The 22,279-nt window shown below is 41.6% G+C and overlaps 1 protein-coding gene across 1 annotated transcript in view; it reads left to right on the plus strand.

Annotated features, from left to right (window-relative positions):
- The window catches only part of arhgap35a (Rho GTPase activating protein 35a), a 237,210-nt gene that overhangs the window by 144,682 nt on the left and 70,249 nt on the right, over positions 1 to 22,279 (plus strand). Inside the window, exon 3 of the mRNA XM_039768047.1 lies at positions 16,933 to 21,055. Coding sequence (XP_039623981.1) covers positions 17,306 to 21,055 — 3,750 coding nt within the window. The 5' untranslated portion in view covers positions 16,933 to 17,305. The remainder of the gene's footprint in view (positions 1 to 16,932; positions 21,056 to 22,279) is intronic.

Below are 22,279 nucleotides of genomic sequence, written 5' to 3' on the forward strand. Positions count from 1 at the left end.
TCGCTTCAATCCAGGGAGAAAAGGGAAACTAGTTTTGCATTTCAGTCCCTCAGTCTTCATAGTATAGAATGCATTTCACAGCCATTATACTAACAAGTTGTAAAATCTGTTTTATGTTGTACATTTCTTAGGTGACCTGGCATTGATAAATTAGCCTGTGTGTCTTTGCCCTGCTATTGGCTGGTGCTCCGTCCAGAGATTGTTCTTGCCTTTTGCCCAATACTTGCTGTGATCGATATATAGATATGAAAGGAACTACAGTATATGATCGATAGATAGCAAAAGTACTATATAAGAGATACTGTAGATAGACGTGAAAGGCACTATATGACAAACAGAAAAATAGATAGATAGGAAAGGCATTACATAATTGATAGACAGACATTAAAGACACTATTTAAGAGATAGACATACATGAAATGCATTATATGATGGACAGTGTGGCAGATTAGGGCTTTCTCGCTCCCTTGAACCCTCACAGACCACGTCAGACACCAGAAAAAAAGTCCAATTATTATTTATTATAATAATAATGTGCACAAAGCACCCTCCTCTCCACAATACTCAAACAAATACACAATAATCAATAAACCAATCCTCCACTCCCAGACGCTTAGCCACCCTGCCTCCCAACTCAGCTCATCTCTCTGGGATCTCCCACAGTCCTTTATACTCCTCGACCCGGAAGTGTTTCTGAGTCCTCAATCCATGTGATTATCCAACACTTCCGGGTCGGGTAATCTTCTCTTTTCTTCAGCCCGGAAGTATATCATTTCTTCCGTTTCCACGATTGTGAAATACTTCCGGGTTATAGGGAAAGTATAAGTCCCTGGGCCTCCCTGCAGCGTCCTCCGGTGGCCCCATGGTATCCAGGAAGGCTGTGGTGAAAAACTCCAACTTCCATGATGCCTTGCTGGAATTTGGGGCCCTTCCATGTTGCAGGGATGGCTCCATCTGGCGGTTTCGGGGTTGTTGGCCGGGATACACGACCGGCAATCCCTCACAACAGATACAAGGCACTATATAATAGTACAAGTACAATTTAAAAAAGATTGAACAGGTATGGCATGTTTGGAAGGGTTGCCAGAAGAAAGCATTTTCTCTCTAAAAAGAGCATTGCAGAATGGCTTAGGTTTGCAAAGTTGTACCTGAACAATCTACCAGGCTTTTGGACAGATAAGACCAAAGTGGAGATGTTTGGCCATAATGCACAGCACCACATTTGGCGAAAACCAAACAGCAGCATATCAGCACAAACACCGCAGACCAGCTGTCGCGCACCGTGGTGAAAGGCTGATGATGTGGGCTTGTTTTTGCAGCCACAGAATCAGGGCACTTTGCAGTCATTGCGTCGACCATGAACTCCTCTATATACCAAAGTATTCTACAGTGAAATGTGAGGCCATCTGTCTGATAGCTGAAGCTTGGCTGAAGTTGGGTCATGCAACAGGACAATGATCCCAAGCCCACCAGCAAATCTACAACAGAAAGGCTAACAATGAAAAGAATCGAGGAGTTGCAGTGACCTAGTCAAAGTCCAGACCTTAACCTGATTGAAATACTGTGGCAGGGACTTAAAGGCCTGGGATATACAGTACTTAACTCTACGCACTGCGTGCACCTGAGGACGCTGCTGCTACGCATGCTGTGTGCTGACTATACTTTGTGTGTACATTAAGTCAATCTGGAAGATTCCAACAGTTCGCAGTGCAGGAAATCATCACGGTGAGAAAACAACCTCCGGTGGATGGAAGGTAGAGATATTAAAGATACAATTTATTTCAATTCTGATGCTGTTATGAAGGTGCCAAAAAAAAAAAAGATGAGAATCAATTGAAACTCTTTACAGCAATCGAGCATAATTTCAAGTGGAAATTGTCTTATTTGTGTAGTGTATTTGAAAGTGAGCCATCGTGCACAATGATTTACCAGGTAAGCATGAACAGCATCTTATGGGAGTGAAATTATTATATGTAGAGCCTTTTATAATGAGATTTGATACAAAACCCTTTACAGCAATCCAGAGCATGATTTGAAGGGGGCAGTTATCTTACTTGTGTAGTGAGACACATCAAATGTAAGCAGGTACTGCGTGATATGACCGTGAAATAATTTACTTTTTATAGCGCCTTTTATAATGAGACTCCACAGAAAACTCAACAGAATTCAAAAAATAAAAGTTTTGAAATGTGCAGTCATGTTTGTGTAGAGTATTTCACAGTGAGCTTCCTAAAAGTGATTTCATTTTTATTGCGCCGTTTAGAAAGAGACTTGATACAAAACTCGCTCCAGCAATATAGAGTTGTGTGTCGTGAGCAGTATGAATTTATTGGTCTGGTGGATTCAGTGACAAACCTAAACACTTGGGGCCTCCCACTGTGAGCAAAGCCACCCGTCGTGATCGTGGGTTTTGTGCTGTGCCCATCGTGCAGAGAGTCGCTTCTCATCTTTTTATAGTGCCTTCCCAAAGTGTGTGGCTGCCACAGACTGATCGGTTTCTATTGCAGCTTCCGACAACAGCACACCATGACTGTTTTATATTTCCTATCATCTTAAATAGAAGTCAAGACATGCGTAGTGCTGACCATGAAGTCATAAGTTGGCCTTACGGCTTGTATAGTTATTTACAGAGCAGCCTTTTATTGACAAAATTATGTTTTATGTATAATTGAGCAATTATTAGAAGGGAAATAATTAAATTATTTTTATAACGCCTTGTGAACCATATGAACGAGTACTATACAGATGAATCTAGAACAGCATGAATATGAAATGGTCCATTTTCTATAATGTGTTGGAATCATTTTAAATCTACATTATAGTGGACTGCTTGTTATCAAACTCCTCCTTCTGGGTGGGGCTATTCAAATAAGCTAAGAGTTTGCAGAGGTGCAGTGTGATTCAGAAATTTCTTTTATTCTTTTGTTTTGTTCGGCTCTGTCAGTCAGGAAGCTTTTATTTTCATTCCGGTGGGATCTTGTCATGCTTTGTGTCCTGAGATCATCCCTAATGTACATATTGGAGATGGGGTTGGGGGGAGGGGGTTTGTGTAGAAGATCAGGCTGGCACTTAATGCCAATGCTGCATCCCGGCCTTCCTCCATTACTGCCTCTTTATCCTCTGGTGGCCTGGCTCCAGTGCTCTAATGCGGCCAGAATCCCGAATGAGTGAGTGAGTGAGAGAAATGATGCCGGCTTCTATTTCTGGGAAATGCTTTTGCAGTTGTGACTCCCTGAGTGTTTTCTGCGGCAGACTTTGGCCCGGCATTGATATTAATTCTTTGGAGACGCTCCAGACTGAGAAGTCACCAAAAAAAAAAACGCCTGCCTGATTGAAAGAAGCAGTGGTAGGCTCCCAGATGTGTGACGAGCATGGAGAGCTTTATTGGAATTAAAAACCTTCAGCTGCCACTGGGAACACTGCCCTGCTCGCGTCTATGCCCAGGTGCCCATTCTTCTTTGGTTTTGCAGTCTTTAAACCAGTGAGCACTGAACCCTGCCAGTGCTAATGCCTCCAAACCTTAATTGAGAAGTCCGGGCATGGAGAGAGTGACACTCAAACTGACTGGCATATGACTTTGCACTGACCGTGCTATTAATTTATGCCAATCAGTGAAATTTTATTATTATTTTTTTTTTTTAAATTACCAGTAAATCTTCTTATAATGCACTTTCTATTGAGCCTGCCTTTAATGTGTATAATACCTTGTAATGTGTATAGTGGTTTAGGCTTTGGACTTCAAACTCTGAAGTTGTGGGTTCAGATCCCCCCACGGACACTGTGTGATTCTGAGCAAGTGCCTTTCAGAAGACGTGTTATGTTATTTTGCATTACTAAGGAAGTCTTCTCATCGTGCCTTTCCTATTTAGCCCACATTTAATGTGTACCGTCTATTTCGCACTACTAAGAAACCTTCTTATAATTTTCCTTCTTAGCCCATCCTTAATGTTTATAGTTTTTTTTAGAACCTGTATTATGTTATTTTGCATTACTAAAGAAGCTTATAATAAGTCTTTTTTTCTGTTGGGGCCATCTTTAATGTGTATAGTGCCTTTCAGATCAGGTGTTATGTTATTTCAAATCACTAAGGAATCTTCTCATCATGCCTTTCCTGTTGGGCCCACCTTTAATGTGTATAGTGCTTTTCACAATGTGCCTTATTGTATTTTGCGTTACTAAGAAATCTTATTTTCCTTTCTGGCCTAGCTTTAATGTGTATAGCACCTTTCAGAACCCTCATTCTAATTCACATTGCTAAGGAATTTTCTCATAATACCTGCTATTGGGCCCATCGTTCATGTGTATAGTGCCTTTCAGAGTGTGTTATTCCAAATCGCATCACCAAGGAATCTTCAGTGATGTGTGGTGTAAAATTCACATAAAATTCTAAACTTGGCAATTTGGTTAATGGTGTGCTGAAAGTATGTCCATCCAGTTTTACTTTATATAGTGCCTTTCATTGTGTTGTCAAAGTGTTTTCACAGTGTCTTGCACAGTTGACATATTTATCTTTTTTCCATATTCTCAGAACATTAACCTCCTGGGCGTTAACCTGAATGTGAATTCTGTGGAGTTGCGGGTATTCCTGAGTTCAACTCGAGGTGACATGTAATGATCCGGTTTGGATTGTTAAGCCCAAATAACACTCAGAGTCGTATTCTGCTGCCATCTACCGGACAAAAATATCATGCTGCAAACAAATCATGAATGTATTTCAATGCCACTCTGATAACTCATCAGTATTCATGACTGGGAGGCGGAACATTCAACCGAAATGTAATTACACGGCGTGTAAATGAGAAGCTGTAAAGACAGTTCTAGAACAAACCAAAACTGAACCATTAGCTGAATTAAATGATAGCGAAGACTAGTGCTGGGTGGTATGACCAAAATTCTATATCACAGTATTTTTCAAAATTATACCGTTTTTTTTTTTTCCCCATGCTTGAGAGGATTTTAACCACATTTCCACTGTAATTACTGGCTAAGAATAACTTATTCCGCTGTCATGAGAATTGTATATTGTACAAAAAAACATTTTAATGTGCACAAAATTATTAATACAGGTTTGCATGACTCCATAAAGTGATAGTTTTCAAGGGGGTGGCACTATTGAAGAGAAGGAATCACATTGCATGACGGTTGCACTCAAAATATAGAACCTTTTTATTGAACAACTAGACATTAAGCCTGTTAAAATAACGGGCGCTAGAACAGTAGTGCATAAACATTATTAGGAACAGTCTACAGGTATATTAAATGGCAAGGGACCTTGACCTCATTCTATTTGTTGTCTTAATTTATTTTGTTAAAAATATTTTTGCAAGAAGCCTAAAGTAAGATAATATTAAAAAATAAAATCGAAACGTATATGGCAATACAGATAAGTATAATTAATTAATATTGCCTTAATGTAAAACTTTGTAACAATCTGTAATACACAATATCTGAAGAAGATATTTAGGAAAAAGTTTTTTATTTTTTTTACCTCATTAAATTTTTCAATAAAATTTCATTATAGATAACATTTTTTCTAAATACTCTGTCTGAGTTTGGCAACAGTTTGCCTTGTTCAGGACCTTCTACAACGTTGACAACAACATCTCTAAAACTTCTAACTCTTGATAATGCAACATATAACTGACCATGGCTGAATTCTGCTTCTGGCAAGTAAATGCCAACTTTTTCTAACGTTTGCCCTTGAGCTTTATTAATTGTTATGGCAAAGGCTAATGTATGTGGAAATTGTTGCCTTCTTAAGTTAAACGGTAAATTAGTAGAGGATAGAGCCAAATCAATACGGGGAATTTTCCGACGCTCATTTTCTTTATCTTCAATCGATCTATTTGCTCGTATTTTTCTTTGTCTTTCAGCCTTTCTTTTGTTGATGTTTACTTGCTGAGCTGACCGTTCTGCCAGGAGATGTTGCTTATATAGTGTCTTTTGTCCTACTTGACGTGTCCTTTTTTGGGTGGCATGTTGTTAGTAGATAGTTAGTTAGTAAACATACGCAGGGCAGTATGTGTGGTGTCTCCCCAGGAACGGATTTTATGTGCGCGGCCGCGACTACCCAATCAGCCCTCTCCCCAGCAATGCTGTCCTTTATTTTCTTATCATGCGCGGCCGTGGCTACGCCATTCACTGTGTGCCCAGCTTCCAGTGTGTATGCGTCCACGGTGCCATGCGCACTTCACCAGAACACACACACACACGGACACCTGGACGCACACAGGGGTTTTATTAAAGAGGATATATTGCAAACAACTTAAACTAAAATTTTGCCAACATATTTTCAACCATCCAAAGAGGCATTTAGACTTAGTAAAATTTCCAGAGGTGCTTGTCAAAAGTTGTATTGCACTGAACATGTCTTTTTTGTAAACCAACTACACTTTGTTAATGTTAACAATTTCTGTCCACTGACTTTTTAAACAACTTTACCATCATTAAACTGTATAATATTTAAACTAATAAATATTAACAATTAAATAAGTAATAGTGCAACTTCCAGTAATAATACTATTGCTTCAAGACTTCAAGACCCAGATGCATTACACAGTATTCACCAAATAAAATAAAATAAAACCTGTGCAACTTGGTGATGACATCTTTACCAGCTGAACCATCATTAAGGCAAACTGCATTGATATGGACCTTGCTTCAAGCTAAGCTATATAAATAAATAATAAAACTGCAACTTGCATTTATAGTGCTATTTGTGGTAAAGCCCTATGGAATTGTATTAGGACCACAGTGAAGAAAAAAAAAAACACTATGTTGAGATTAAAGTTGACGTTTCCACTTTATTCTCGTAGTTTATTTTGTCATTATGTGTGTCATAATGAATGTCATAAACTAAACTTCATCCTAAAATCAATGTTTAATTCACTAGATTTTCTCAAACCCCGTCATAAGTTAATGTAGCACATTAAATGCTTTGTGTTAAGTGTTCCCCGACCCAGTTGTTAATTGCTAACGTTCTTCTTAAACTGACTTCCTCTTGTACTAAGAGGGAGCAATCGCATCACAGAATGCATTCACTTCATGATATTCCTGCTCTCTGACAGAATGCTAAGATAATTTTTCATGATGAAATGCATTAATACAGGCATTAAACATTAACGGTAGTGCTGCTCCCTCGCAGTAAGAGGTCCCCAGGTGTCCGTTCAGTGTAGAGAACTTTATGGTAGGTGTGACAAGGTTTCCAAAAAACTGAATGTATGAATGGGTGTTGCACAGGTTTAACTTAAGTATTGTGTAAATGTTGGGTTCGTGATCTGGTGGTTGAAGAGCTCAATGGATGTTCTTCTGAGCGGGCTTTCTCTAATGCATGCGTGCTATCTCTGTCTGATATACCAAACCCTCAGCTCCTATCCTTCCTTTTTCTTTCTCCACATAACCAATCGCCATACGATAAACATCCTTGTGAAATTAAAACTGGTTATAAACTTAGACCACGGAGTGTTCAGAACTTTAAAAAAAAAAAAAAAAAATCTTTGTTATACATGTTTAATTATGCCGTCAATTCAGGGTTGCGCCCATCCCAGCAAGCATTGTGTGCAAGGCAGGAGGAAATCCTGAACATGGCGCCAGCACATCAAAGGGTGAATACGAGCAATACATACACTAGCAGGGTTAATATAGCATAACAAAACCCACCATCCTACATGACGCTGAAAGGAAACTGAAGCACGCCGAGTAAACCCACCAGAAAAACATGCAAATTCAAAGCAGGGGACACCCAGGACCCCATTACTGCGAGGCAGCAATACAACCTCCATGCCGCCGTGCCCCCAATATGATTAGTATATGCTTTAATGCATTTCATCATGAAAATGATATCAAGTATTTATCTTAGCATTCTAAATGTTCAGGGAGCAGGAATATCATGAAATGAATGTATTCTGTGTGCTGTCAGCGCCTCCTCTTAGTGCAAGAGGAAATCAGTTTAAGAAGCAGTAGCGATTAACACGGCTCTGGGAACACAACACAAAGCATTTAATGTGCTACATAACTTATGACAGGGTTTGAGAAAATCTAGTAAATTGAATATTCTTTTTAAGGTGAAGTTTAGCTTACGATGTTCTACTTTAAAAACAATTTGCGAGAATAAAGTCAACATGTCGACTTTAATCTCGACAAACGGCGAGAATAAAGTAGAAATGTCGACTTTATTCTCGTCATAAGCGTTGAGATTAAAGTCAACATGTCGCCACACTATTACACAGTACCCAGGTACGTTACACAGTATTGAAAAAATACAACTTGGCTTGCAGTATTATCCAGTAGTATAGAAAGAGTATTCACACATTTGAACATAATGGTCCACATCCAACCTTTTAAATCCAAAGTATCTCCAGACAACAGACGTGACTTTCCAGCAAAAGTTCTTCTGTGTCATCATGTTCAACTTTATCGTCTGCTACAGCTTCACTTTCGGGATGTTCTCTGTCCATTTTCACCACGCAATACCTCTACTAACACATGTACTGTACTCTGTGGTATGCTTGTTTAGTGGTGTAGCAGTGAAAAAGAGCCCCCGTGCAACACCTCTGTGACATGTGTTTAGCGGTGTAGCAGTGGAAAAAGGTCCTCCTTAAACAGTTTCCCGCTGCGTCACGTTACGAACGTCGTTTAGGCTATTTAAACTGGTGTTGCAGTATAAGAAAAATCCATATCATAACAAAAATAAAAAATGGTTTTCCGTATACCGCCCAGCACTAGCAATGACAACGTGAATCGAAACAAACGGTGAAACTAATGCATATGGCACTGTATGGCCAAGCCACAGTGAACCCTAATGGCTCATGTAAAGCTATAGTGGGTTGCACGTAGTTTTGTGGGGGAGAAAAGGGGAAATGACTGCAAAGAAGTGGAAGACCACAAAAGACTTATGCCCCCTAAGCACTGTTCGCAATGCAGCAACTGTCAATGCTTGTGTCAAGGGAAGCGTGGAAGTTACTAATCCCCCTGTTCTGTGCTTGGCTACAGTAACGTGAGGGGTACGTTGCTCATGCAGGTCAGACAATGACATTTTACCCTCTCATGAGCAAGCAAAATATATATATATATATATATATATATATATATATATAAATAAAGTGTGCTAATGCTGTCCCATGGTCAGCTGCACTGTCCACTTCACCAATACCCACCCTCACATGATCTTATTGGCAGACTTTGTTGATGATAGTCTACCCTCTCATGTGCAAGCAAAATAAAAAAATATAAGTACATACAGTAAGTGTGCTGATGCCGTCCCAGTGTCACCATGGTCAGCTTCACTGTCGACTGCATCAATACCCACCCTAACTCATGCTGCTTTTTCATGGGTCATCTGCAGCACTGGTTACAGGACCCCAGGCACCATATATACAAGGCAGCAGCACTAATCACAGTAAATGCAAATACTGTAAAGGTGGTCTTGCTTCTCGCTTATTGAATTGTAAATGGTTACCTATACTGTGAATTTTTTTAAATCTAATGAATGCGGCTGACACGACTTGTAATGTTAACTATAAAGAGCTGCTGTGGCACCCCAACAACATACCAGATGATGTTGCCCAGTTGATTAAATTAAGGAAGCAGTGTCTCCATAGTGCTGGCAAGTCTCTCTCTAGAATCTACAAAGAACTTCCATCATGCTGAACAGTGACTTGTTGGATATACTGGACACTGTCCACTAATGGAAGCTGAAGCCTGCCTATGTATATGGGGAGCAGGGAGACACATCTCCCCTACTTCCTAATGGGAGACCCCTTCATGTCCCAGTTGCTCGTCTCTGAGTTTGCTGCTCTACGTTGGATTAGCTGTACATGGCCACTTAGGTGGCGGCTGGCTGAGTCTTGGGTTCAACAGCTCAGGCACCTCGACGTGTTTTGTTTTCTTGGATTCTGCTGGCATCTATTCAAGCTCTTTTAAGAGAAAGAATGGGGGGCGGTTGAAGCCTGACTTGTGGATCTTTTTGTTTTTATTTTTTTCCCCTGCTCTTGTTTTTGGCCTGCCTTTCTCCCATCGCTTTTGACTGTTTTTGTGTCGGGGGACACGCCCTCAGCTCAAGGGTGACTCAGCTCTCTCCGCAGTGAAGTCGCTGGCGTCAGTCACAGCTGCAGTCTTGAACACTTCCGGCCTTGTACTTCGTGAAGGAGACTGCTGTCAAGCGCCAGCACACTCGTGATTGGCTGGGTGTGCGGCACTGTGATTTAATGAGAAACACGGGTCTTAGCTCAAGAAAGGGGTGGGCAGGGGGGTCTGGTGGGGGCTCAGTTGTCTTGTTTATAAGCCAATGCTTTTTTTTTTTTTCCTTCTGTTGCTTTTGCTTTTGACATGTGTTCTGTTCTGTGTATTTTATTGTATTTACCCCCTTTTTTTAACACCCACTGCATGCCCAACTTGCCTGGAAAGGGGTCTCTCTCCCAAGGTTTATGCCATTGTTTTTTTTTCCCCCACAAGGGTATTTTTTTAGAGTTTTTCCTTGTCTTCTTAGGAAAGTCAAGACTGGGGGGCTGTCAAAAGGCATGGCCTGTTACAGCCCATTGCGGCATTTCTTGTGTGATTTTGGGCTATATAAAAATAAACTGTATTGTATTTACTTTCCTCTGTGTGCTTTGTATGGATTTCATGAGTATGTGTGGATAGATGTATAATGTAACGTGCATACAACTGTAGGGCTCTGCTATTGTTCACACATTTATACTGTGCCAAACAAATGAAGGTTGGAAAATGGAAGTTTTCGCATTTTCATATAATACAACATTGAATAACAATAGGTTTTGATTTGTCCCGTTTGACGCTAATGAACAGAAAAGGGGTCTTTAATGTCAAAGTGGAAACAGATCTCTGCAAAGTTATCTAAACTCATTACAAATGTAAATCACAAACATTCATCCTCTTCACGCCACAATGGCAGCCGTGACGGCCTCAAGTCTGTATGTTTGGGTCTCTCTCTGTCAGCTCGGCCATTTATCCTCCTTTTTTTTTTTTTTTTTTTTATAGAATTGCTCAAGCTCTGCCGGGTGTCATGTTGGCCATGAGTTGAAGGCCTTTGTTGTGTCCAGCCACAAATCTTAAATGTAACACCCCTGAATCATCACTGGTGCAGCTGGTGGGTTTTTAGAAGTCGCAGAATTAGTTAAGTGGTGATCACCTGGCTGAGGTTTCAGTCATGGCAGTCCAAACAGAAAATATTAATAACACCAAAAAATTAAAAAAGGTTCTTTCTATCGATCTATTTATCATATAGTGCCTTTCACATCTATCTATCTATCTATCTATCTATCTATCTATCTATCTATCTAATATATAGTGCCATTCATATCTACAGTATGTACAGTTTCGTCCCTAAGTATTTGGAGAGTGAAACAATTTCCATAGTTTTTGCTCAATACATCATCACAATGGGTTTAAAATTAACCAATCATTAGGTGATTGAAGTGTAGACTTTTTGCTTTAATTTCAGGCATTTGCCGAAAATACCTGTATGAGACATTTAAGAATGACAGCCATTTTTATGCATGGTATTTTCAGGGGCTCAAAAGTATTTGGACAAACTAACATAATCATTAATATAAAGATCATTTTCATGGTTGAAAATCCTTTACTGTCGGTAAATGCCTGAAGTCTGAACCCACAGCCATCTCCAAGTGCAGGGTGTCCACCTAGTGATGGCCTTTAATGCTGCTACCTTCAGGTGCTACTTGTTTGTTGGATTTTCTGCCTTCAGTTTTGTCTTCAGCAAGTGAACTGCATGTCCAGTTGGGTTGAGCTCAGTTGATTGGCTTGGCCATTGCAGAATATTCCACTACCTTGTGTTGAAAAGTGTCTGGTTTGCTGTCACATTATGTTTTGGCTCATTGTCCATCTGTACTGTGAAGTGTCGTCCTATCGGTTTTGCAGCGTTTGTCTGAATCTGAACAGATAGTGTAGCCCCCTGCACGCATCAGACTTCATCCTGACAGTCATTTCTTCAATTAACACCAATGACTGACTTCCATTGGCAGCCGTGTATGATCAGTCCATAACACTGCCTTCACCTTGTTTCACAGATGATGAGGTATTCCATCATTTCAGGAGCTGTTTCTTTTCTTCTCCGTGTTCTTCTCTTTCCAACATTCTGGCACATTTTGATCTTAGTGTCCTTTGTCTAAAGAAACTTGTTTTAGAACTGGAGAGACTTTTAAAAAATGGCTTCTGTCAAAGTCTAATCTGTCCTTTTTATGCTTGAGGTTTGTCGATGGTTTGCACCTTGTAGTAAACCCTCTGTCTTTACTGTCATGAAGTCTTCTCTTGATTTTAGACTTTGACAATGATAGGTCTACCCCTAGTGTGTTCCTTCTAATTGAGAATGTACCAAATGGTTGATTTGACCACTTCTAGTGTTTCTGCTATCTCTGTAAAGAGTTTGTTTTTTTTCCTCAGCCTAATTATGGCCTGTTTTTATCTGCATGGACTCCTATTTGGACCTCATATTAAGAGTTCACAGTGACAGCCTCCAAATGGAAATTCCTCACTTGGAATCAACTGCAGACCTTCTACCTGTTTAATAGTTAATAAAATAACGAGGGACCTGCTCACACCAGGCTTAGGAACAGCTTGGCAGTCAAATGTCCGAATACCTTAGAGACCCCGAAAATAGGGTGTTATGTAAAAAAAATGACTGTCATTCCTAAATGGCTCTTACAGTATTTTTAATAAACCCCTTAAGTTAAAGCTGAAAGTCTACACTTAATCAAATAAAGATCACTTTATTTCAAATTCATTGTGGTGATGTACAGTGGCAAAATTATGAAAATTGTGTCACTGTCTAAATACTTATGAACCTGACTGTGTCTGTCTATCTACAGTATATCGCATTGTGCCTTTTGTATATCTGTCTCTATCAATTATATTATTTTGTACCTTTCACATCTTTCTATCTTTTAATAGGAGTTCAATAAATGAATACATAAATAGATAGACAGATAAATAAATAAATAAATAAATGTACACACACACTATGGTCTGAATACAAAGAATGACTAAAAAGCAAGAAAGAAAACTTCTTTCTTTGTAGTCCCAGTGAGGCAGTTTACAGGAGTATTGCTGCTGACATAAAGGAGCCCCAGTTGCATATCTTGACGCACTTCTGGTGAATGAGTTGTTGGCTGAAAGTCCTCAGTGTTGATGTTTCCCAGAGAGGATTGTGCAGCATTGTTCAAAATGGCACTTAGTTTTGTTTTCATTCTCCTTCTCTCTCCACTACGACCACCAGGGGGTACAGAGTATGTCCCATAAGTGAGTCTGCCCTTTTAATTAGCTTGTTGATTTGGTGGGCCTGTCTTGAAGTGATTTTATTGGACCAGCACACCACAGTGTAGAAAATAACACTGGCCTTCACAGAGGTGTAGAAGCTGTGAACTTCCCATATTAAAGGATTGTGTTCTACTAACGAAGATAGATCTGCTCTGACCTTTTCTTCAGTTCTTCTGTATTCTGAGACCAATCTAAGCTGTCATTGATGTGGACCTCCAGGTATTTGTAACAGTGGACCACCTCTATGTCCACATTCTCAAATGTGACCAGAGATAGGGGCTGTTTGGTGTGGTTAAAGTCAGTGACCCAGGTTTAAAGATTTTTACACGTGCACAATTTTGTCTAACAGACTTCCACAATCAGAGCATTTGCATTTGATTGAATATCTCCCGTTTATTCATAGAAGTCTGGTTTCTAAAATGCCATGTAAACCGTTACTCAGGGAAGAGAAATTGGGATATTGGTCTCTGAGAAGCCAGGTTAAGAGATGCGTCTTTCTCTGGAGGTAGCCCGGTTACCTGGCCATGCAAAGCCTTATTCAACTTACTGTTTAAATTTTTGTCAACCGCACATGTCCATTGCACACTGTTCACTCCCGCATGTGTTAGGTTTGTACACTATCAGCAGCCACGGGTAGAAGCACCCGCAAGATAAATTTCCAGAGGCAAGTGTTTCGGACAATCGCATTATTCCTTGTCTTGGTTGAAATAAGCTCTCTCCTTATTTCAGAAATGGCAAAATTTATGCTTGAAGAGCAGAAAATAAAGTGCTAAACTCTGGAAGTAGCTTTTGGGGTAATAGGTTAATAGTAACAATTTGCGTTACGTAGTCTGATTTACGTGAAGAGTAATCTAAAGCAATACTCAGTTTATTGAAGTAAAAATACCTGTATTATTATTATTATTATTATTATTATTATTATTATTATTATTATCCTAGCAGCACTCGGTGTAAGCTAAGAGGCCCACATATTTGTATGCTGCTCGCTGAAATAACAACAACGCAGGTACTTTTATTTAAATAATGAAATTATTATACTATAATACTCTTTACTTTAAAAGTAATCAGACAACTTTTAATTTGTTACCCTACTGCTCTCGAGATTGTGCGGCTGACTTTAACACTGTCTGTGACTGTGGGCGGGGGACTTCCTGGTGACGTTGGCTGATGTCAGTGTGTGTCAGACCCCGCCTCCTCTGTGCAGTGTTTCTATGACAACTCCCTCCCAGCCATATCACCAATTGAATTGCTGTGAATTCACACCTTGAAGCATCTCAGTTCGAAGATTTGCTTTGTGGTGAACTGTGAAACCACGTTTTCTGGCTCAGAGATGAGTGCTTTGTGGAAGTGGAGACCTCCATCTCTGACCACTACACTGTGAGCAGTGTGCATCCATGGTGACATCAGCGGATCTCTCTGTTTCAGCCCTCGCCTGCCCTGAGCAACGTTGCCACTATGGCGGACATCTGTTTTTTTGTGAGTTTTCGACTATCCGAGGTAGCATCGATCTACATTATCCTGGATAATCAGTGTTCTGCTGTAATGTTTTTGCTTACAACTATTTTCTGCTTTCATCTTGGATTATTCCTGTTGTAATTCTAGTACCTCAAAATAGCCGCAATGAGGTAAAAGGTTGACATCTTGCGTGTCCTGTTCATCTGAGTTTGCAGAGTGTTCTTTTTTTTTTTTTTTCTTCCATCGGTATTGCTTTAGACCCATTTTCTAGTTTCGACTTTGAGTTTTGGTTCACGTTTAGGATCGACATAGGATAGGAGAGATTCACGATTACAGTCTTTTGGCTTGTACTGTTTACGACGTGTCTTCTCCCAGTCACCTTTGTTGTTCTGAAAAACAGCTTTTTCTTTTGTCATACTTCACACTGCATGCAGCCTTGAATGACTTAAATGGCTGAAAGAGGTACTGTAAGTATCGAGTGTACAAGGATAGGCACCACGTAAAGTTTTAATGATTGAATCCCTGGCACCATCTACTACACACCTTTTGAGCCAGTTACTGAAACTGCCAATGCTCACAATTTTCTGTAAGCTAGGGACCAGCAATTAATACAAGAAATTGGAGGTTTAGGCCAAAAAACTCAAAACAGGCCTGAACATAAAAGTAAAGGAGAACCAAAAAATTCCTAGTTCAAGAAAACAAAACAAATAATACTTTGATCAATTAAATAAATACAAAATCAAATGGTATCATTTTCAAAGGAAACATAATCCAAAAAGTTGGTATTCAGAAAGATGTAAAATTATATTGAAAAGGAAATCAAAGAAAGACCAATCCAAATCCAAAATCTAGTGATCAAAACAAAGAAACGGTCTGAACACCAACAAAACCTTCATAGAACTCAAGATACGAAAGGGGAACCGAGCAACATGGGCAGGAAAGCTAATGGCTCAGCACAGTTGATCTGTTAGTCTTATAGGCAATTCAATCAGCAGTGCAGCTGCGGGATACAGAGAACTGGATACATTGACGGGACTAAAACACTAAAACAGAAAATTGCAAAATAGTAGCAATACAGGAACATACTTTAAACATTTCTGTTAACAAAGATAAAGTCGGTTCATGTTATCCACTTGTTTTATGTTCTTGAAAACACTATGGATACAGTAAAGCTTTGATCTATGGAGGAAAAAAATGAGGTTAGGTTCCAGTGCTGAATGCTGTCTTAGGGGGAAGACTGGTAGGGGTACACAAGGTCAGGCAGGTGCACCAGTTCTCTGATCTAACCACCTCAATGCTTGGTAATGATCCTTATGCAGTTATGTCTACAGACATATTGTTACAATTTTTACATATTCCACCGTATAGTCAAGTTTGATCATCTTCTAGGTGCTCTGCCAGAGACCTTGAGTAACCGCAACTGAGCCTATCCATGGACATCTACTAAATCCAAAGAGAGCAGCAATGAGAGGTGTGTATAAAGGACAGGGACATAACCAGTCCAAGTTTATGACCCGTACTGGCTGGGAATTCATCATTTGTGGGGAACATTTGCAAGCCACGGTCCACATTATGAATGGCTTCCTCACGCCTCTTGGTGCCAGGTAGATACAATGTAGTACACATACACCCCTTGAACATCTAAGGCGATCACAGACCTGATATTATTCAATCACACGAGTAACTGCTGCATGATAGGCCTCTCAGAATTTTTTTCTAATGTTTATGGCGACGAATAGGTGCTATTAGACCCACTGGTGTAAAGAAGTGGATTACAATTTTATAATTGTGGATAAGCATATTCACAGGAACAGAATTCACAAATAGTGAGAATTTACTCTGCCAACATAAGTCACAAAAAGCAGCAGAACAAACAAGCAAGGACTAAAGAAACCAAAATCAAGGATGAAGTTCTCGCCTAATAGGTATGCTGTTTCTGTGTGTGTGTGTCGAGGTCTGTCAAATGGCATTGCTGTAAACTCTCAGTAATAGGTGGCTAGGGACCAAAGCTTTAATAAGAATTTTGGTATGTTTTCTGAACCGGCTTAGTCCATTCTTGGTGGTAGAGTGCCATGTGTTAACATTCTAAATGAACTCAGAATTAAATCTTCTAAAAATGTTGTAAACGTGACCTCCTGGTTACTGTAAAATTCACTGATATCTTCTTTTTGTTGTTCTCTTTTCTAGAGGCAAGTCTTAATGGAATGGTACTAAAGACTTCTGCTGCTGCTAGTCATTGACAACATCTTCAGGAAGATATGGGTCACACTTCATCTCCGGACCATCTACACCTCTAGTGCCTGTGGGATTGTTGTCCCTTTTTTCTTTTTTCATTCCCCCTGCTCCCTCCTCCCCATTCCCTTTTACCCCTTGAACCCCATTTCTCTCGCCTTCTTCATTCCCCTGCCCATTTCCTTAGTGCTCACAACCAAGAAGAGCACTAGTGTGTGGCACACATGCTGAGCCGATGACCACACCCAGCCCAAAGCTATATGGCCAGGAGGTGACACATACCACTCACACAAGCTTCTAGGCATGGCAGGATGAGTGGTTACGCCCGATGATGATGGCAAAAAAGCAAGATGCCCGGCCACCCACCTACAACCTGGTTGTGGTCGGCTTGTCTGGGACAGAAAAGGAGAAAGGCCAGTGTGGAGTGGGAAAGTCCTGTCTCTGTAATCGCTTTGTGCGCCCCAGCGCAGACGACTTTTACTTGGATCACACCTCGGTGCTGAGCACTAGCGACTTTGGGGGGCGTGTTGTCAACAATGACCACTTTCTTTTCTGGGGGGATGTCCTCCGATCACCTGAGGAAGGATGGGAGTGTCGCTTAAATGTGGTTGAGCAGACAGAGTTTATTGATGATCAGACCTTCCAGCCTCATCGTAGCACAGCTTTGCAGCCGTACATAAAGCGGGCAGCTGCTACTAAGCTTGCGTCAGCTGAGAAGCTGATGTATTTCTGCACGGACCAGCTTGGGCTGGAACAAGACTTTGAGCAAAAGCAGATGCCTGAGGGCAAGCTCTTGGTGGACGGCTTCCTGCTGTGCGTGGATGTTAGTCGAGGGATGAATCGGAACTTTGATGACCAGATGAAATTTATTAATAATCTCTATAACCAGTTGGCTAAGACCAAGAAGCCAATAGTCTTGGTGCTGACGAAATGTGACGAGGGCGTTGAGCGGTACATAAAAGACTGTCATACTTTTGCCCTCACAAAAAAGAACCTCCAGGTGGTGGAGACTTCGGCCCGTTCAAATGTCAACGTGGACTTAGCTTTCCTCACTCTGGTGCAGCTGCTGGACAAGAGCCGGGGCAAGCCCAAAATCATCCCTTATTTCGAGGCTCTGAAGCAGCAGAGCCAACAAATTGCTGCGGCCAAGGACAGATATGAGTGGCTTGTCAATCGCATCGTCAAGAGCCACAACGAAACCTGGCTCAATGTGAGCCGTCGGATGAACACGTCCCCAGAATACCAGGAATACGTCTTCCTGGAGGGCACTCAGAAAGCCAAGAAGCTGTTCTTGCAGCATGTGCACAGACTCAAACAGGAGCATATCGAGAGGCGGCGCAAGATGTACCTCAGCGCCTTGCCTCAAGCCTTTAATTGTCTCGTCCCCTGTCTAGATGATATCGACCACCTCTCTTGGGGTGCGGTTCAACAGCTGCTGGAGACCAAGAGGGAATTTTCCAACTGGTTTGTCATCTTGGAGGAGACTCCATGGGAGGCCACGACCCACATAGACAACATGGAAGAAGAGAGGATCCCTCAGGACCTTTTGGATACTCAGGAGGCAGAAAATATATTTGATGTCCACCTGGAGGTACTGCGCAATGACCGAAAGCGAGAGGAAATGCGGCAGCTCTTCAAAGAGAGCCTGGAGACATCACCTTTTGTCACTCCTGGCAAGCCCTGGGAAGAAGCCCGCAGCTTTATCATGAATGAGGACTTCTACCAGTGGCTCGAAGAGCCAGAGTACCTGGAGATCTACAATCGGCACCAGAAGGAAATTATTGACCACGCTAAGGAGGACTTCCAGGAACTTCTTTTGGAATATTCTGAACTCTTTTATGAACTGGAGTTGGATGCCAAACCCAGTAAAGAGAAAATGGCGGCTATCCAGGATGTTCTGGGTGAGGAACAGCGGTTTAAGGCCTTACAAAAGCTGCAAGCTGAGCGGGACGCTTTGGTTCTCAAGCATATCCACTTTGTGTTCCACCCCACCAAGGATACTTGCCCTAGCAGCTTTCATTGCATGGAAAACAAAATTGAACACATGCTGGCTTCACGTTTTATCATACGCCCAGATAGTGCCAACCAAAAATATCATTTAGAACAGGGAGACAGTAAAGCAGACAGGATCAACCTGGTCATCCTGGGCAAGGATGGGTTAGCCAGGGAACTGGCCAATGAAATCAGAGCTTTGTGTACCAATGACGACCGCTATGTGCTTGATGGCAAGCTGTATGAGCTGTGCCTCCGGCCCATCGAAGGGAACGTCCGCCTGCCGGTGAACTCTTTCTACACGGCCTCTTTTCAGCCACATGGCTGTCTTTGCCTGTACAACTCAAAAGAATCTTTGTCATATGTTCTTGAAAGCGTTGAGAAAATCCGGGAGTCAACTTTGGGTAGGAAAGAGAACCACTTAAGTCAAATTCCAATGACTCTCATCCTTGTAACAAAACGGGGAGTAGGTTCCATCGGGGACATAGGTGGGGAGACAGCCCACAGTTTGATCGCCCATGGACAGCAGGTGGCCAGCAAACTTCAGTGTGCTTTTCTAGATCCTGCATCTTCTGGCATGGGGTATGGAAAGAGTGTGAATGAGAAACAGATCACGCAGGTTCTCAAAAGTTTGCTGGACTGTAAACGAAACCTGAACCTCGTCAGTGGTGGCAGCGGTGGTGGTGGTTGTGGGTCCCCACCTCTTCATCCCACTCCTAGTATCAAAGACTTGCACCAACAGCAGCTTCAGAACCCAGAGGCTGACCTGCGCATAGTCATGTGTCTGATGTGTGGAGATTCCTATGACGTTGATCAGCTACTATCCCCGCTTCTCATGCCTCAGTACTGCAAACGTTCCCAGTTGTCCACCAGTGGAACAAGTTCCATCTTGCTCGAGCTGTCATTGAGTGGTCAGCGGCAAAGTATTGAACTTTCCATTCTTTCTTACCACTCTTCCTTTAGCTTACGTAAAAGCCGCCTTGTGCATGGCTACATCACGGTCTACTTGGCCAAGAGGAAGGCTTCATTCGCCACCTTGTGTGCATTCCTCTGTGAAATTCAGGATATTATCCCAATCCAGTTGTTGGCGGTAGCCGACAGCCAGTCAGAGATGACCGACAACGAGACGGCCAGAGATCAGCTCAACCAAGGTGAAGAACTAGCTCAGGAAATCGAAGGACGTTTTGCCAGCATGGTTTGTGGGAATAGCAGTAGTCTCATTTTACAGCAGCAGCACAGGATAGACCTCTTTTATCCTTTCTTCAAGGATGCGATGGAGAAGAAGACCATCGTGGAGGCCACCCACCTTTATGATAATGTTGCTTGCATCACTGATGAGGTAGTTCACTCTCCCCGGGGAGGCTCTCCTAGCCCAATAACTGCACTTCTGGATTCTGAGGACGATGTTGAGCCCTCCCCTCCTCCTCTTCCAGACGACTCATCGCCTGGAGGACTGAAAATGCCTTCGAACTGTGACTTGGAAGATTCCTTCCCCCTATTCACAGAGATGACCAGTTTAGACAGCAGACTCAACAACAAGGTAGCTCCTCCTGTCAAGCCAAAGCCCGCTGTCCACTTTGATTTTCGGAAATTCAGTCACAGACGCTCTCTTCCATCCTCAGTTTCATGGGCTCCACCTGTGGATGGGGGCTATGATCCTTCCGACTACGCCGAGCCCATTGATGCTGTAGCAAAGCCTCGGCTCAGTGAGGAGGAAAATATCTACTCTGTGCCTCACGACAGCAAACCAGGAAAGATCATAACCATCCGCAATATCAAGTTACAATCCAATGGGGGTGGAGGAAATGGTTCAGACAGTGAGGCAGATAGTAGTTCTCTAGAACGGCGGCGCAAAATGTCTGTAACTGGCAAACCCCGCCTCTACAGGGACCGCTCAAAACGACTAGGCAAATTCGGAAGTTTTCGTACTAGCTTCTCCATCGGCAGTGACGATGAACTCGGGGGACCACCGAGGAAGAAGGCGGAAGATGAAAGCAGCACACAAAAGGGCAGCAACTCTGTAATTGAGATCGAGGGTGAGGACAAGAAAAGGAATCTTCTCAAGAGTCTGCGCAGGACAAGCAAGGTGAGATCATCTGTTGCTTAGTTTTTATTGTTTAGATGATGTATTGGGTGCTGTGCTGTTTTTTTTCCTAGGCTCATTTACAAGTAGAAAGTTTCATTTTAGTGCTTCCTTGAAGAAGTTATCGAATTAAGGATTTTAAAAGAACACATGGAGATCTCCAAAAAAGTTTATTTGAAGCATTTTGATGAGAACTTAAATTTTTTCATCACCTCTACAGGAAGGTGCAGCTTCAGTATCTCTTGTTGTTTTAAGATATTATAAACCTAATGTGTTGCATGTTCTCGCCGTGTCTTTATAGATGGTGGTTTTCATCTCATAGCCCTAAGACTTACAGTCATATATATAAAAGTTTAGGAACCCCTCATAATTCTTTGGACTTTTGTTTATCATTGGCTGAGCTTTCAAAGTAGCAACTTCCTTTTAATATGTGACATGCCTTATGGAAATAGTAGTATTTCAGCAGTGACATTAAGTTTATTGGATTAACAGAAAACATGCATCATAACAAAATTAAAACCAAACAGGTGCATAAATGTGGGTACCCCAACAGAGATATGACATCAATACTTAGTTGAGCCTCTTTTTGCTCCTTTGAGCCTCTGAACGCTGTCCTCCTATAGCCTTTGATGAGTGTCTGGATTCTGGATGGAGGTATTCCTGACCATTCTTTATTCAAAATCTCTCCAGTTCAATGTGATGGACAGCCTGCTTCAAATCATCCCATAGACTTTCGATGATATTCAAGTCAGGGGACTGTGACGGCCATTCCAGAACATTGTACTTCTCCCTCTGCATGAATGCCTTTGTAGATTTCGAACTGTGTTTTGGGTCATTGTCTTGTTGGAATATCCAACCCCTGCGTTACTTCAATTTTGTGACTGATGCTTGAACATTATCCTGAAGAATTTGTTGATATTGGGTTGAATTCATCCGACCCTCGACTTTAACAAGGGCCCCAGTCCCTGAACTAGCCACACAGCCCCACAGCATGATGGGATCTCCACCAAATTTGACAGTAGGTAGCAGGTGTTTTTCTTGGATTGCAGTGTTCTTCTTCCGCCATGCAAAGTGCTTTTTGTTCTGACCAAATAACTAAATTTTTGTCTCATCAGTCCAAAGCACTTTGTTCCAAAATGAATCTGGCTTGTCTAAGTGAGCATTGGCATATAACAAGCAACTCTGTTTGTGGAATGAGTGCAGAAAGGGCTTCTTTCTCATCACCCT

Source organism: Polypterus senegalus, chromosome 11 (genome assembly GCF_016835505.1).
Source record: "Polypterus senegalus isolate Bchr_013 chromosome 11, ASM1683550v1, whole genome shotgun sequence".
NCBI classification, from domain to species: domain Eukaryota; kingdom Metazoa; phylum Chordata; class Cladistia; order Polypteriformes; family Polypteridae; genus Polypterus; species Polypterus senegalus.